The 15,789-nt window shown below is 44.0% G+C and overlaps 1 protein-coding gene across 3 annotated transcripts in view; it reads right to left on the bottom strand.

The window, feature by feature from the left end:
- The window catches only part of TBX1 (T-box transcription factor 1), a 47,726-nt gene that overhangs the window by 10,490 nt on the left and 21,447 nt on the right, over nucleotides 1–15,789 (bottom strand). For all 3 annotated transcript variants that reach the window (XM_087942842.1, XM_087942840.1, XM_087942841.1), the window contains 3 exons: nucleotides 11,085–11,186; nucleotides 7,198–7,369; nucleotides 5,238–5,393 (listed from right to left, as the gene is read on the bottom strand). In XM_087942842.1, coding sequence (XP_087798968.1) covers nucleotides 5,238–5,393; nucleotides 7,198–7,369; nucleotides 11,085–11,186 — 430 coding nt within the window. The remainder of the gene's footprint in view (nucleotides 1–5,237; nucleotides 5,394–7,197; nucleotides 7,370–11,084; nucleotides 11,187–15,789) is intronic.

The following is a 15,789-nucleotide window of genomic DNA, read 5'->3' as shown; positions in this document are numbered from 1 at the left end:
CCTCCTCCTCCTCCTCCTCCTCCTCCTCCTCCTCCTCCTCCTATTATGGAATAAAATCTTCTCTTCCACCTCCTTCATTGTTGCAATACTAACTTCTCCTTTATGAAAAAAATATCCTTCCCTTCCTCTTTCTCCATTAATATGAAAACATCTCCTGTCTTCCTCCTCCTTCTCCTCCTCCCCCTCCTCCCTCCATTATTCTGAAATCTTCTCCTCCTTCTTCTCCTCCTCCCTTTCCTTCTCCTCTTCCTCCATTATTCTGAAATCTCCTCCTTCTCTTCCTTCTCCTTCTCCTTTTCCTTCTCCTCCTCTTCCTCCATTATACCAAAATCCTTTCCTTCTCCTCCTCCTTTTCCTTCTCCTCTTCCTCCTCCTCTTCCTCCATTATTCTGAAATCTTTTCCTTCTCATCCTCCTTTTCTTTCTCCTCTTCATTGTGAAATCTTTTCCTCCTCCTTTTCCTTCTCCTCTTCCTCCTCCTCTTCCTCCATTATTCTGAAATCTCCTCCTTCTCTTCCTTTTCCTTCTCCTTTTCCTTCTCCTCCTCTTCCTCCTCTTCCTCCATTATACCAAAATCCTTTCTTTCTCCTCCTCCTTTTCCTTCTCCTCTTCCTCCTCCTCTTCCTCCATTATTCTGAAATCTCCTCCTCCTTCTCCTTTTCCTTTTCCTTCTCCTGCTTTTCCTTTCCTCCTCCTCCTCCTCCTCCTCCTCCTCCTCCTCCTCCTCCTCCTCCTCCTCCTCCTCCTCCTCCTCCTCCTCCTCCTCTTCTCCATTATTCTGAAAACATCTCATTCTCCTCTTCCTCCTCCTCCTTCTCAAATAACATGGTTACCATTTTTCTCATATTTAGCAGGAAAAGGCACATCTTCCTTCACTTGGAAATGGTACATTGGACGGGTGGGAAAGCAGGCACTTCTGAAAATCAGATTCGAGGAGAGTGCGCTCCCATCGAAGCAAGAGATTTGTGGTCCATCAAGAGGAAGAGTGAGATCAGTGTCAATCCCCCCGAAATGGGGCACTTCTGAACACGTTTGCTCACTATACCTCTCCCCCTGGCATCTTTCAAATCAAGCACAACACCCAAGATTTCTTTTCCATTTCTTCTGTGTAATGTTCTTGGTGGATTTTTGCATTTCCACCCTAATGAACAGCGCTGGGATTTTCTGGTGGTCTCTCATCCTAATTCATCCCTCCTTTTGAAAAACCCACTGGAAAGTCATTTCAGTGCTGCCACCTCCTGGGAGGATTTTTACATGCAAGACTAATTTGGGGGTGGGGGTGGGGGCATACTATGTTCCTTATAAGAGGAAAAAATTCAAAAGAATCTTTGATTCCATAGACCTTTAGGAAATGGAAGATTCCAGCTGACCAATTTGATTGGATATCTTTTCAGCCGCATTGTAATTGAATGAATACAAAATGTGACCTTTGTGAAAACTTTTGCATATTGGAGAGGCAGGTTGAAGCATCAGCCTAGAAACCAGGAGACAGTGAATTCTAGTCCTGCCTTAGACCTGAAAGCCAGCTGGGTGACTTTGGGCCAGTCACCAGGAGACAGTGAGTTCTAGTCCTGCCCTAGGACTGAAACCCAGCTGGGTGACTTTGGGCCAGTCCAATGCACATCACAAAGCTGTTGTGGGAGTGGAGGAGGAGGAAGGTGTGTGTTGAATATGCTCACTACTTTGAATTATTTGTAAAACTAATAAAGGTGGGATACAGATAAAATAAAATAAAGAAGCATAGATAACACCCCTCTATTCCATGCATGCACCACCAAAGCGAAATAATTCTGGTGCACTTTTCAGAAATGAAGTGAACTTTTCAATAGTATTCTAAGGCAGTCTGCTGACACAGACCAATCTTCTCCAAAGAAATGCAAAAAATATGGGGACCTAACATTATCCAACACTGTTTTTTCCCCCTTTGGGGTGTGTGAATTGCTTTGGTGAGGGATGGGAGCTGCCAATAATACAGGAAGATCAGTTTAACCCAAGTCGTGCTGTTTTGCCAATTTTGAGGGTGGGGGAGCAGGGAAAGGGGAGATCTCTGCTTCTCCACATTCAGGCCTCCCAGGGTGATCAAATTCCTTCAGAAAGCCATCAAGGGATTTAGCAGATGAAATGCTTAAGGAAAAGCAGAGAAGGCAGATAGCTCTTCAGACAGTCTGCAGGACTTGGTGGAGATGCAAAAATGTACGTTCTTTAGCTGCGGAATAGCTGTGCAGAAAAGAGTGAGTCTCCTGGATAAGCCTCCCAGAAGGGACTTTCAGGGTTGTGAACGTGGTTTTTCAATCTCGGCGATGTTAAGATGTGTGGAATTCAACTCTCAGAATTCCTCAGATGGGTGGACTTTTAACTCCCAGAGTTTCCCAGCCAGATTGCTTTAAGATATATGGGATTCAACTCCCAGAATTCTTAACCCAGCAAGATTTAAGATATATGAATTTCAATTCCCGGAAATCTTAATCCAGCGTGCTTTAAAATATAGGGACTTCAATTCCCAGAAATCTTAATCCAGCATGCTTTAAGATATATGGACTTCAACTCCCAGAATTCTTAATCCAGCAAGCTTTAAGATATATGGACTTCAACTCCCAGAATTCTTAATCCAGCATGCTTAAAAATATATGGACTTCAAGTCCAGAATTCTTAATCAGCAAGCTTTAAAATATATGGACTTCAAGTCTCAGAATTTTTAATCCAGCATGCTTTGATAAATGGACTTCAACTCCCAGAATTCATAATCCAGCAAGCTTTAAGATATATGGGCTTCAACTCCCAGAATTCCCCAGTCAGACTGCTCTAAAATGTGTGGACTTCAACTCCCAGAATTCCCCAGCTGCCAGCATCGGTAGGAAACTCTGGCTGGGAAAACTTCCCCCTGCTTGCTGGGGAATTCTGGGATTTGAAGTCCATATCTCTTAATGTCACCAAGGTTGAGGAGCACTAGTTCAGAAACTGGCCTTCTTCACACCAGGTTAACTGAGCTTGAAATGGATTGGGCTTCCCCGTTGATTTTTTATTTTGCCAAAAGGTCACAAAAGCGGATCACGGGACTCCGGGACATTGCAACCGTCCTAAATATGAGCCAGGTGCCAAGCGGCCGAATTTTGATCGCGCAACTTCATGGGGATGTGCCAATGGTTGAAAGCGTGCAGAACGGTCCTAAGTCGCATTTTTTCCCGGCGCCGTTTGTAATCAAGATGAATATCCTACCCAGAATCTTATACTTGTTTCAAACAATACCAATCAGGCTTGGAAAAGACTATTTTGAAGAGTTAAATAAAATTGTGTTGAAGTACATATGGCAAGGTAAGAAAGCGAGAATAAAGTTAAAACTTTTACAAGATGCCAGAATTAGAGGAGGTTTTGGTTTGCCTGATTGGGAGTTGTATTATCAAGCTGCAAATTTGATGTGGGCCAAGGAATGGATAACACTAAGAAAGACTAGATTGTTGACATTAGAAGGTCATGATTTGTTGTTGGGCTGGCATGCCTTTCTATGGTATAAGGGAACTAAAACGCAGGGCTATTTTAGAAGACATTATATACGGGAGTCTTTGTGGTTAAATTGGGAGAAGATCAAAAGACAATGTTATTTGAAAATTCCAGTTTGGTTATCGACCATTGAAGCATTTTCCTATCCTATAATTTATAAGAAGGAACAAACAGTTAGATATGGGGAAATACTGGATGAAGAAGCCTCCCCCCCCCCCTATTTCTAATTGATTTGAAGCATTCCAAGTTGCTTCGGAGTTGGGCTTTACCAATTTCATGGGTTCTTCTCCGTAGAGACGCATTTCCCATGTAGTCTTCTGGCACCGAGAATATGGAGGTCACATTAGACACAAGCAATCCATAATCCATGGAGCTTGGCGATCAAAGGCTCCCTGGGCACATTCTGGGCATGGAGAACTCCCAGATGTATAAACAGATGCAGTGAAGATGCGGCGTTTTTATCCCTTGCTGCAAATTCACACAATTTCTGCTCCATTAGGGCACCGTAATTGCATGCATGGGAAACCGATAAGTACAATACTTCATGCACGCATCTGGTTTCTGGGTCACCAGCTGCATAAGAGTCCCATATAATGGTGAGGACAGGAACCGCTAATGTTCCAGATGTTACCAAACTGAAACTTCTGGAACCTGTCGTGATCAACCCCATCCCTCTGGGGCTATGAAGAGTTTGATGCGTCAGTGTTATGTGGAGGACTTAGATTATAGATTATAGATTGACAGAGTTGGAAGGGACCTTGTTGGTCATCTCGTCCAACCCCCCACACACCCAAGCAGGAGACCCTACACCATTTCTGACAGATAGCAGTCCAGTCTCTTCTTGAAAGCCTCCAGGGATGAAGTTCCCACAACTTCTGAAGGCAAATTCTGTTGATTGCTCTCACTATCAAAAAATCTCTCCTTATTTCCAGGTTGAATCTCTCCTGGATCAGTTTCCATCCATTATTCCTTGTCTGGCCTTCAGTTGCTTTGGAGAATAGCTTGACCCCCTTCCTCCTCTCTGGGACAGCCCCTCAAATATTGGAAGACTGCTATCCTGTCTCCCCTGGTCCTTCTCTTCACTAGAATAGCCAGGCCCAGTTCCTACAAGCGTTCATCAGAAGACGTCTCCGTGGTCATGTGGCTGGAATGACTTAATGCCGAAGGCGCATGGAACGCTGTTACCTTCCCACCAAAGTGGTCCCTATTTTTCTATTTGCATTTTTTTTACGTGCTTTCGAACTGCTAGGTTGGCAGAAGCTGGGACAAGTAACGGGAGCTCACTCCGTTTTGTGGTGCTAGGGATTTGAACCGCCAAACTGCCAACCTTTCTGATCGACAAGCTCAGCGTCTTAACCACTGAGCCACCACGTCCCCTAGAGTTGCTAAAACTGGAGCCCAATTTGAATTTGCAAGGTTTCCATTGCAAACTGACTTAATTCTTCCATCCAGCCCCTCGTATCAGAGATGATTTAAACAGGAACGTGTTGCCTTTAAGAGCTTTGCACCAATTTTTTTTCCCCAACCAAAACAAGAAAAATTGGGTTGATTGACTGCACCCAACAATCTCCAACCTTTTCTCTTTTCCGGCTCTTCATCCATCATGTCACTCGATGGAGATGTGTGCTGGACAGGGGAAGGTGGCTTTTTAAGGTGGGGGGGGGATTGCCTGTGGGCGATCGGTTGATAAATGACGTCTTGGAAAGCCTGCAGTCTCCTTAATGAATTCCAGATACTCACCCGATGGTTTTGGTAAGCTGTGACGGCGGTGAATCGGGTCTCCTCAAAGACAAAAGTCTTAAAGTTCTCCTCCGCGTACTTCTCACTGTCTTTCCGTGGGTCCACGTAAACTACGTGGAAACGGGGCTGGTATCTGTGCATGGAGTTCAAAATGATCTGAATGACAAAATGAGCAAGGGAAATTGTATAACTGGTCCGTTCGGCCACACCAAGGTGGTTAGCAATGAGAGAGACAGAGAGAGACAGAGAAAGAGGGAGAGAGAAAGAGAGAGAGAGACAGAGACACAGAGACAGAGACACAGAGAGAAAGACAGACAGACAAAGAAACAGAGAGACAGAGTGAGAGAAAGAGAGAGACAGAGAGAGAGTGAGAGAAAGAGAGAGACAGAGAGAGAGTGAGAGAGAGACAGATAGACAGAGACAGAGAGAGACAGAGACAGAGACAGAGAGACAGAGAGAGAGGGAGAGAGACACACAGAGAGAAAGACAGAGAGAGACAGACAGAGAGAGAGAACACTATTCCACAAAATGTTCAGCTTAGAAGAGGCCACTTCAAAGGCCACTTCTGGTTCTCGCTTGCCTCAGCTTGGCAAGAAGGTGATGGGCGAGTTGTCCACCATGTTGGATGGACATGATGGGGTTTGTTGCATCATGCAGCTGTTGAGTAGGGTTGCTCAGCCTTGATGACTTGAAGATGTGTGGACTTCAACTCACCGAATCCTGGAAGCTGACCTCCTCACATCTTCATGTCACCAAGGTTGGAAAACCCAACTCAAGATCTTTGCAGCTACATGACCTCACAGGCTCCATCGTTCCCAGCCAACATGGTGGACACCTCACCCACCATCTTCTTCTGTTGTAGAGGAAGGATGTGTAGAGTATCTTTTTTTAGGATAGGAGACGATCCCCAAAGCTTAAAACAATGAGCTATTTTTCATTGGGAAAGCTATGGTTTGAGTTTTGAAAGGTATAGTAGATGCTTTATATCAGAAACGTCTTTTCATCTTCCCAGTTTGGCCTACAACTTTGAGTCTCCCAATTAAGTCTTAATCCTGTTGAAGACCAGTTAAGGCCGATAAGATGCTGACATGTTGTTGTAATCCAATAGATCTGTATAGATCTATGGTAGCTCAATAGATCTGGTCAACAACTCCTTGATCAATTCAGGAAGAATTCAAAAGGACAACCTGATCATTCTACCCTTCAATTATTCAATTGTTCAAACATTTAATCTCCCCAGTTTACCCCACAACCTTGAATCTCCCATCCAAGTCCACCATGTTGGCTGGGGATGATGGGGCTGCAATGTTATTGAGTAGGGTTTCTCAGTCTTGATGACTTTTAAGAGGTGTGGACTTCAACTCCCAGAATTTTGGAAGTTGATTCTCCACGCATTGAATTTTCAAGGCCAATTAAGGCTGATAAAATCTAGACACAATGTTGTAACCCAAAGGATCTGTATGGATCTGTTGCAGCCCAATAGATCAGGTCAATAGTTTCTTGATCAATTCAGGAGGAATTTGAATGGGCCATCTAATCATTTATTCAATCACTTCATCACTCATTCAATCAATTTGAATGTCGCCCAACTCTTAATAGTAACCAGAAAACACCCAAATACAAAGAATTACTTTGAACAGGTACAAAAAAAGTACAAAAAAAGAGCATAAAAGTTCAGAGAAACCTGGCCTCCGATAATGGTGATTTATTTGATGTGACCAATGTTGGTTACCATTTTTTAAGCTAACATTTAATTTAAAAAAAATGTTTTAAGATGTTGCTATAGCTTGTGAAAAGCCCAGAGTCACACTTGTGAAATAGGCGTGCATCTAAATTGATGAAATAAATGGTGATGAAATAATTGATGAAATAAATGGTACCGCTAGTGGGGATATTCACCTCTCCCTCCTCATACCTCCCCCAGCTGTCCCTGGTTCTCCCTTCCGCAGCAACCACTTACATGCCCATTGTCGTCCAATAAATTGTTCGTCAGCTTCAGTTTGTCAAAGGACACAATTTGCTTCATCCACTGAGCTCCCCTCGCCGGCGAATCCGGGTGGTAGTGCACTCTCCCAGGAGTAGCAGGGTCAGCTTTGCCAGCCACCAACCAGGAGGAACTGTGAAATGCATACCTGCGGGGAAGCAAAACAAAAAGCAACAACAATCAGGAATTGATTTGACTCGCAACACTTGGAAAGGAGACCACCAAGAAATCCCACATTTGATTGGGACAGTGGGGGGGGCGACAAACATTTGGCAGATGTAGGAGATGCCAACATCCGATGACAGATATGGAAGGAGGAGGAGGAGGAAGAAGATGATGATGATGATATAGTAGTAGTAGTGGTAGTGGAGGAAGAGGAAGCAGAGGAAGAGGAGAAGGAGGAAGTACTAGTAGTAGTAGTAGTGACAGAAGAAGAAGAAGAAGAAGAAGAAGAAGAAGAAGAAGAAGAAGAAGAAGAAGAAGAAGAAGAAGAAGAAGAAGAAGAAGAAGAAGAAGAGGAGGAGGAGGAGGAGGAGGAGGAGGAGGAGGAGGAGGAGGAGGAGGAGGAGGAGGAAGAAGAAGAAGAAGAAGAAGAAGAAGAAGAAGAAGAAGAAGAAGAAGAAGAAGAAGAAGAAGAAGAAGAAGAAGAAGAAGAAGAAGAAGAAGAAGAAGAAGAAGAAGAAGAAGAAGAAGAAGAAGAATCTGGCCAACTGGCTCTTAAGGGAAATGAGCAGGGGATAAGAGAAGTATTCAGAGTGAGCTAGAGTTACATCTGTTGTGGGCATGCAGGGATTCGTGACTTATGACGTGTTTGACCCTTCCCTCAGCCTGGTTATCTCCTATAGCAGCCCAGATATGACGTAAACCCAAACGCTGGGTTAAAGGCCGCACTGTGGTTGCATGGAGAAGCCACCACTGGACAGCTGCCTTGGCACCTGGGTAATCCTGGCTGCCACCTATCCAACCCCGGTGCCCGGCATCGGACCCCTCCCCCCCCCCTCGGGTAGATTCTTCTCAGCCAAGGGTGTCTTGAAAAAAAAAAGGCAGTTTTCAGTGAAGGCTCCCAATGAAGACTGAACAGAGACAAACGAGGAATCAGAGCGAGAAGGAAGGTGCGCCTGGGGCAAAAACCTCTTCCTTGCATGCAATAGATCCCATTTCCTTTGACAAGCAAACATTTTTTTTTGAAGCCCTCCGGGAAGCTGCCGAAATATTTACCTCCTTGTCGGTGAGCAAGCAAGGAGCTTGGAAGGGTCTGCAAAGGGAAGGGGCATAGGAAGGGGAGAGTAACATCATAATGGGCGATGAGGTCATCGCGACACCCATGAGGTCATTGTGGATTCTCTTTTTATTCCTCCCCCCCCCCCCGAATGTTGGGTGGTCAAGGGAGGGTGGAAAACAGAGAGTAATTACTCATCTGCGCTCTTGGATTTTAACCCATTTAAGTTCATTTCCTTGTTGTCCATTTTAATCAAGGGTCTTCAAACTCAGCAAGTTTAAGACACGTGGACTTCAACCCCTGGAGTTCCTGAGCTAACAGGACTGGAGGAGGAATTCTGGGAGCTGGAAGTCCGCAAGTCTTAAAGCTGCCAAGTTTGAAGACCCCTGATTTTAATAATGCTTTTCATGGTTTTAGATATTTATGCTTTTTAAACTCCTGTAAACTGCTTGGAGTCACTTTGGAGAGTGAGACAGATGACATACATATTTATTCAATAAACAAACAAATGCTGGCATTGTTCCAGAGAGAATTGTGTGTGTGTGTGTGTGTGTACATGTGCTTGTGTGTTTGAGCAAGGGAGGTGGGAGATGGACCCCTTGGTTGTGCAAGAAGCGATACCACAGATTTCCCAAAACAACTGGAAGAAAAAGAAACTACTGGCAGCACAATTCTATGAATATTCTCCTCTTCTTCTCACATAGAGTACGCTTGATTTGGCCAGGAGATTTTATCAGCCACCCTCAAGGAAGTCGGTGAAATAGGTGGTGGTGGATGTGTTTGCAGGACACATGAAACCCAAGTGATATTCGACTGTCTGGGGATCATGTGAAACCAGCATGTTTGGTGAGCTTAAAGAATAGCTGAAGTTCGTAGCTAGGTTAAGAATGAAGTGTGAACGTGAATATGAATGAACTTTCCCCAACTAAAATACCCCCATAATGCTGGGAATTATGGAAACTGGAACCCAGCACATGTGGAGAGTGCACAGTTGATAGGTAATGTGGGAGGGGGGGAAGGAGAGAGAGATTGTGATTTTAATAATGCAAGGAACATTGAAAAGTTAATTACTAGCCGAGGCCCGATCTTGCTTGCTTTTTTTCTACCTCCTTAGGCCTCTCCTATTTTAACGGCAATGAGAGAGAGAGAGAGAGAGAAATAAGAAAGAGAGAGAGAAACAAGAAAGAAAAATAAAAAAAGAAAGAGGGAGGGAGGGAAGAGAGGCAGGAGAGAGAGGGAGAAAGAAAAAGAAAAAGAAAGAAAGGAAAGAGAGAGAGAAAGAGAAAGAGAAAGAAAGAAGAGAGAAAGAGAAACAAGAAAGAAAAATAAAAAAGAAAGAAGCAGGGAGGGAAGGAAGGAGGGAGGCAGGAGAGAGAGGGAGAAAGAAAAAGAGAAAGAAAGGAAAGAGAGAGAAAGAAAGAGAAAGAAAGAAGAGAGAGAAAGAGAAACAAGAAAGAAAAATAAAAAAAGAAAGAAGCAGGGAGGGAAGGAGGGAGGCAGGAGAGAGAGGGAGAAAGAAAAGGGGAAAGAGAGAGAAAGAAAGAAAAAGAAATAAGAGAGAGAAAGAGAAACAAGAAAGAAAAAGCAAGAGAGAGAGAGAAAGGTAAGATTTCTACTAAAACCTGTTTAAAAAATGGCTCAAAGGCATTCTTGCTTTTAAACTGAGAACAAAATTGGAGATAATCACTGACAAATGACTGAAGCCTCAAAGCAAAATAATGATTCAGAAAAAAAGAAGCAACAAATTTGAGGTTTAGCTCCCTGCTCCTAAATTGCAGCTTCTTGGCAAGAAGCAGAGGACAAGGAAAACAGTTAGTTTAGGCTAGCTTTGGAGAGAGAGAGAAATGCCTGAAAGGAGCTGAGCATGGAAGAACAAATTAAGGAAAGGCAGAGGGAGAAGGGCCACTGGGGGAGGATTATACCACCCAGTGAAGCCCCCTCCTCACTGAAAAGCATAATTAATCAACCCTTCCCATGACTATCTACTAGAAATGAATTGTCCTCTTGTTTCCAAAAAGTCGAATTATTTTTTTTTGCTCCTCTCCCTAGTTAACAGAATAGATTAAAACACTGGGCTGAGGACAATATTTTACTGTTTATATCCTGCCTGTATAAGTTTTGCAAATAAGTCAAGTCAGTGAGCTTATGCAACACACCTTTCCCACTCCTATTTTCCCCACAACAACTCTGTAATGATTGGCCCAAAGTCAGCCAGTTGGCTTTTGTGCCTAAGGCAGGACTAGAACTCACCATCGCCTGGCGATTGTCTCCAAGTCATCTAGCTGGCTTTTATGCCTAAGGCAGAACTAGGACTCATAGCCTCCTAGTGATTGGCCTCAAAGTCACCTAACTGGCTTTCATGCCTAAGTTGAAACTAGAACTCACAGCCTCCCAGTTTCTAGCCTGCTGCCTTAACCACTAGACCAAACTGTCCCTCACAATTCTGTAAAATCAATACTGAATCCTCCAAGGAATATTCTGCCTCGGTGGGGAATTTGCACCCTCAGCATGGACAAAAAGGAGACGGGCCTCACAGCTCTAGGATCTAGTTGCAACTTGTGGTTTCCACCCTCCCTTTGTTCCTTGCAAGTCACTCAGCCGACTACTCGGAGGCCATCTCTTCCACAAGAGGGCCAATACTTGCCGATAACGTTTGTCGTCCACCGGGACAAAGTCCATCAGGAGCATGTAGTCTGCCATGGGATCCATCCCGAAAATTTTCACCTGGAACGTGGGGAACATTCTCCTGTGGGAGGAAAAAGGAGACAGCTGAGAAGGACAGATGCGCCTCTGGCACAGCCCCATTCTGACCTCTGCTTTCCAACGAAAAAGAAACTGAGGTGGCATCGAGCAGTTAGAAACCCAGTAGGAAGGTGGCTAGATTAACCGATTAACAGAGTTGGAAGGGACCTTGTAGGTCATCTAGTCCAACCCCTCGCCCAAGCAGGAGACCCTGCACCAGGGGCCTTCAAACTTGACCGCTTTAAGACTTGTGGACGTCAACTCCCAGAATTCCTCCTCCAGTCATGTAAACTTAGGAATTCTGGCAGTTGAAGTCCACAAGTCTTAAACTTGCCAACTTTGAAGACCTTTGCCCTACACCATTTCTGACCGATGGCAGTCCAGTCTCTTCTTGAAAGCCTCCAGTGATGAAGCTCCCACAACTTCTGAAGGCAACGTCTGTTCTGTTGGTTGATTACTCTCACTGTCAGAAAATTTGTCTTTATTTTCAGGTTGAATATCTCCTTTTTCGGTTTCCACCAGTTGTCTTCCCTCAGGTGCTTTGGAAAACAGCTTGGCCCCTTCCTCCTCTCTGTGGCAGCCCCTCAGATACTGGAAGGCTGCTCTCCTGCCTCCCCTGGTCCTTCTCTTCCCTAGACTAGCCAGGCCCAGTCCCTGCAACCGTTCTTCATACGCTTTAGCCTCCAGTCCCCTAATCCTCTCGGTGGCTCTTCTCTGCACTCTTTCTAGAGTCTCAACCTCTTCATGTTATGAGATAGCGATAGAGATCTTGGTGTGGAAATGTGAGGATTTCTATCCACCACAAGTTCCTTGTTCTTGTTTTGAAGTAGACCTCTTTCACTCAGGCCATTTCTAACACCAACCAGTGACCCAAAATGTGTCTGCATATGGTGTCATCATAGCCAAGCTTTGATATGACATTAAAAAAAAAACACCTAACCACCTCTTCTAAACGATGTATGAGATCACAAGGAGACCCCATTAGGAACTGACTATAAATTGGCCATCTTCAGAGTGCCAGAAGACTCTTCTTCAACACATGTTCTTTGCCCCACTGGCTACATATTGGTTTCTTCAGCATCTTGGTCTAAAAAAAGGTGACTTGGATACCCTCTGTTTGATGGACTTCAGATTTCACATTGTAAACCTCAATTCTCTGCCAATAGAAGAGGACATTTGTAGCTCAGGGGGTCTTTGGTGCTTTCTGAGCTTGGTGGTTTTCTTGCAGACAAACAAGAGAGCAAGCCCCACTCCCTTCTAGCACTGTTGATGTTACCTAGTTGGGTAATGAAATGTTTGCAAGAAAGCCATCAAGTTCCGACAGCACCAAGGACCGCAGAATTCTCTGACTGCTTAATTCTGCACTTAGCATATTCGGGGGAAGAATTCCAGCCAGCACCACTGACTAGGTCAGAATCTGTATTGCAGACCAAAGTAAAGAGTGCAGTACAAAACTTGGTTGCCCATCACAGATAAAGAAGCAACTTTTTTAAAAAAAAATTAACCTCCCATCTTTAAACTCTTGGCTTCAACTTCCTGGCCTTCCGAATTAACGGATCTTCTTTTGACGTGCTTGGAAGGAGCTAAAATAAATTCATAAAGACATTCTCACTAGCATGGCAATCCTTGGTGCCCACCTCTCAGCCCTGACATAGTCAGCATTGGAAAATTAGCACCAGTGGAAAAATCCACACCATTGTATTAGTAATCAATGCAAGGCCAAAGTTGGTCTGATTTGCTTTTTGCATTTCTTTCACGAATCTCAAGGTTTGCAAGTTCTGGACTGCTTTTTTTTTAAAGGCAATTTGAGCTCAGCTTTACAAACCCAGAGCAACTTCCCAGATAGCATATATGCGATGGCATGAATAAATTCCATCATTAAACCCAAGAGGCTCCTTCCACAGACATTCCCTCCCTCCCACTTAATTTATAGCTGCCTCCAACACTTTCCCTGCTCTGGGCTTCTGTTAAAGGTAAGTGTAAAATAATGGCACATGCCCTACAAAAGTTTCCTTCCAAACACAAGTTGCAAGTTGCAATATTCTGAGGTTCCTGGCAAGCCGATATTGAAAGCTCAATGGAAAAAGAAAGACAGGTTTTTCAAAAGAGCCTTCCTTTCCAAATCAAACGAGACAATTTGTGGGCAAGATTCCACACAGTTGAGGAAATATATTTTTGTTCTCTCCTGAAACTCAGCTGAAGCAGAAGCGAAAGCACATCGAACTGGCTGCATGCAACAACTTTTAGCTGGTTCCAACGAATGGAAAGAGTTGCGATCACGCTGGTGTCACCCCAAACGCAAAAACGAGGATCGTTTGAGGTCGCTTGAATAGACTTTCTTGGAACAAGTTTTCTCCCACTGGGTGCTCTCTCAGACTCCTACCCTCAGCCTTCTCAGCCAGGTGGGGGAGGATGGGTGTTGTAGTCCAAGCGTTGTGCAGCCCACCAGCATTGATCTTGCCCTCTTCCCCGGCTACCCGTCTCGTCCAGAGAGAGGAAAAGTGGGTGAGCGGGAGGCTTTGCAAGGAACACGTGTGGGGGGAATTTTGTTACCTGTGTCCCAGGTACATGTTGTCTGAACATGTTGCCTTACCGTAGTTATTTGTCAGGATTTGATGATAATAATAATGGGGGAGGGGGAGGAGGACAAGAGAAGAAGAAGAAGAAGAAGAAGAAGAAGAAGAAGAAGAAGAAGAAGAAGAAGAAGAAGAAGAAGAAGAAGAAGAAGAAGAAGAAGAAGAAGAAGAAGAAGAAGAGGAGGAGGAGGAGGAGGAGGAGGAGGAGGAGGGGGAGGGGAGGAAGGAGGAGGAGGGGAGGAGGGGGGGGAGGAGGAGGAGGAGAGATGGGGAGGGGAGGTGAGGGGAGAGGTGGGGAAGAAGAAGAAGAAGAGGAAGAGGAAGAGGAGGAGGAGGAGGAGGAAGAGGAAGAGGAGGAGGAGAAGAGGAGGGGGAGGGGAGAGGGGGAAGAAGAAGAAGAGAAAGAAAGAAAGAAAGAAAGAAAGAAAGAAAGAAAGAAAGAAAGAAAGAAAGAAAGAAAGAAAGAAAGAAAGAAAGAAAAAAGAAAAGAAAAGAAAAAGAAGAATGATTTTAAAGTCCATAATCTACATTATACTTTTTATTTTGTTTTACATTTTGCTCTTAATTTTACCGCCAGGGAGAGAGGAGGGCCGGCTCCTAGGCCGGTGAGCAAAGCCCCCAGATCAACCTGAGGAGGGTTTTTATTGACAAAGGAACCCGAGAAGACAACGCCGCCGTCGCCGCCGCCGTTTAAAAATTTATCGCGCGTCCTTCCTCCAACCCGGAGCGAAAACGATCTGAATTTGTTTCCATTCCTACGCTTCCCTTCGCAGCTTTCTTACCCCGTCTTGAGTCGAGGTGGTTTTTTTTTGGTTTTTTTTTTTTTTTTGGGGGGGGCTTCGTTTTCCTCCTAAACGAGACCTCCCTCCTTTCCTCACGCAAGTTAAATCAGGGGTTTAAAGTGAAAAGGCCAAACTTTTTCGTTCGTCCTGACCCCTCTTCGGGACGCCTTAGAATGCTTCGCCGGCCCGCAAACCTTGACGATATGAAAATAATGTAATAAATACGGTTTGAACTAATAAGACTGAGAATAGTAATAAGAGGAGGAAGGCGTATAAGGCTTCGGAGCCTGGAGCGATTTTATAAAAAGGAATATAGTCGGGATATGAATGAATAAAATAAGAATAACTATCTAAACATCTGGCTTGCTATACGAACACCCCATAAGGATATTAATAGGACTTGAATTATTTTTATTTTAAAATGTTTGTTTATTTGCTTTAGTTATTTATTTATTTGCTTTATTTGCTTATTTATTTATTTGCTTGTATGTAGAATGAGAGCTTATGCACGGGACAAATTACTTGTGTGTCCAATCATGCTTGGCCAATAAAGAATGCCTATTCTCTTATATTTTAAATATTTTTTTTTAAAAAAAGTTTTCACCAGCCTTTCTCTCTGTGACTCTAATTGTAGTTTGCCCATAATAATAAATAAGATAGCATAATAGTACTATGCAAGATAATTATAATACAACACAATCCCTGAAAACATAATATAATATTTGATCATTATGTTAACGTCTGATAATAATCCAGTAAAAGGGATCTTTTCCTTGGAACAGCTGACTTCCCTCAAGACCTTTTAACACCCTCAGACAACCACATCTGCCTTGGGGAACCAAATCCAGTGTGAACATCTGGCCGGCTGTGCGAAGAACCACAATAATATATCTAACCTCTTTAGATACCCTCCAGGATCAACAATGACCATTTTGAAGAACACGGTTTTAAAGACAGCAATTGTTTAAAGAAAGCAGTTCTTTTGCTTTTGCGTGGTTTTGTGTGTGTGTGTGTGTGTGTGTCTGCCTGTCTGTCTGTCTGTGTGCGTGTTTCAAGAATTTTATCCATTTTTGAACCGGGCCTTTGGCAAAAGGAATCGCTTGAACGCGGTCGGTTAAGGAAGCAGCGCCTCTACGGAATCGCAAGGTACACAATCCGGTTGAAATCAACCTTACAAATTAGGCGCAGTCCTTCCCTTCCCACCCACCGCCGGGCTGGGAAAAAAAAAAAAACCACGGGCGGGGGGGTC

The sequence above is a fragment of the Notechis scutatus genome, chromosome 13 (genome assembly GCF_049901735.1).
Source record: "Notechis scutatus isolate UNSWTSFEM ecotype Mainland chromosome 13, rNotScu1.2, whole genome shotgun sequence".
NCBI lineage: Eukaryota > Metazoa > Chordata > Lepidosauria > Squamata > Elapidae > Notechis > Notechis scutatus.
Note: the sequence above shows the minus strand (reverse complement) of the source record. Positions and strands in the feature narration are given on the sequence as shown.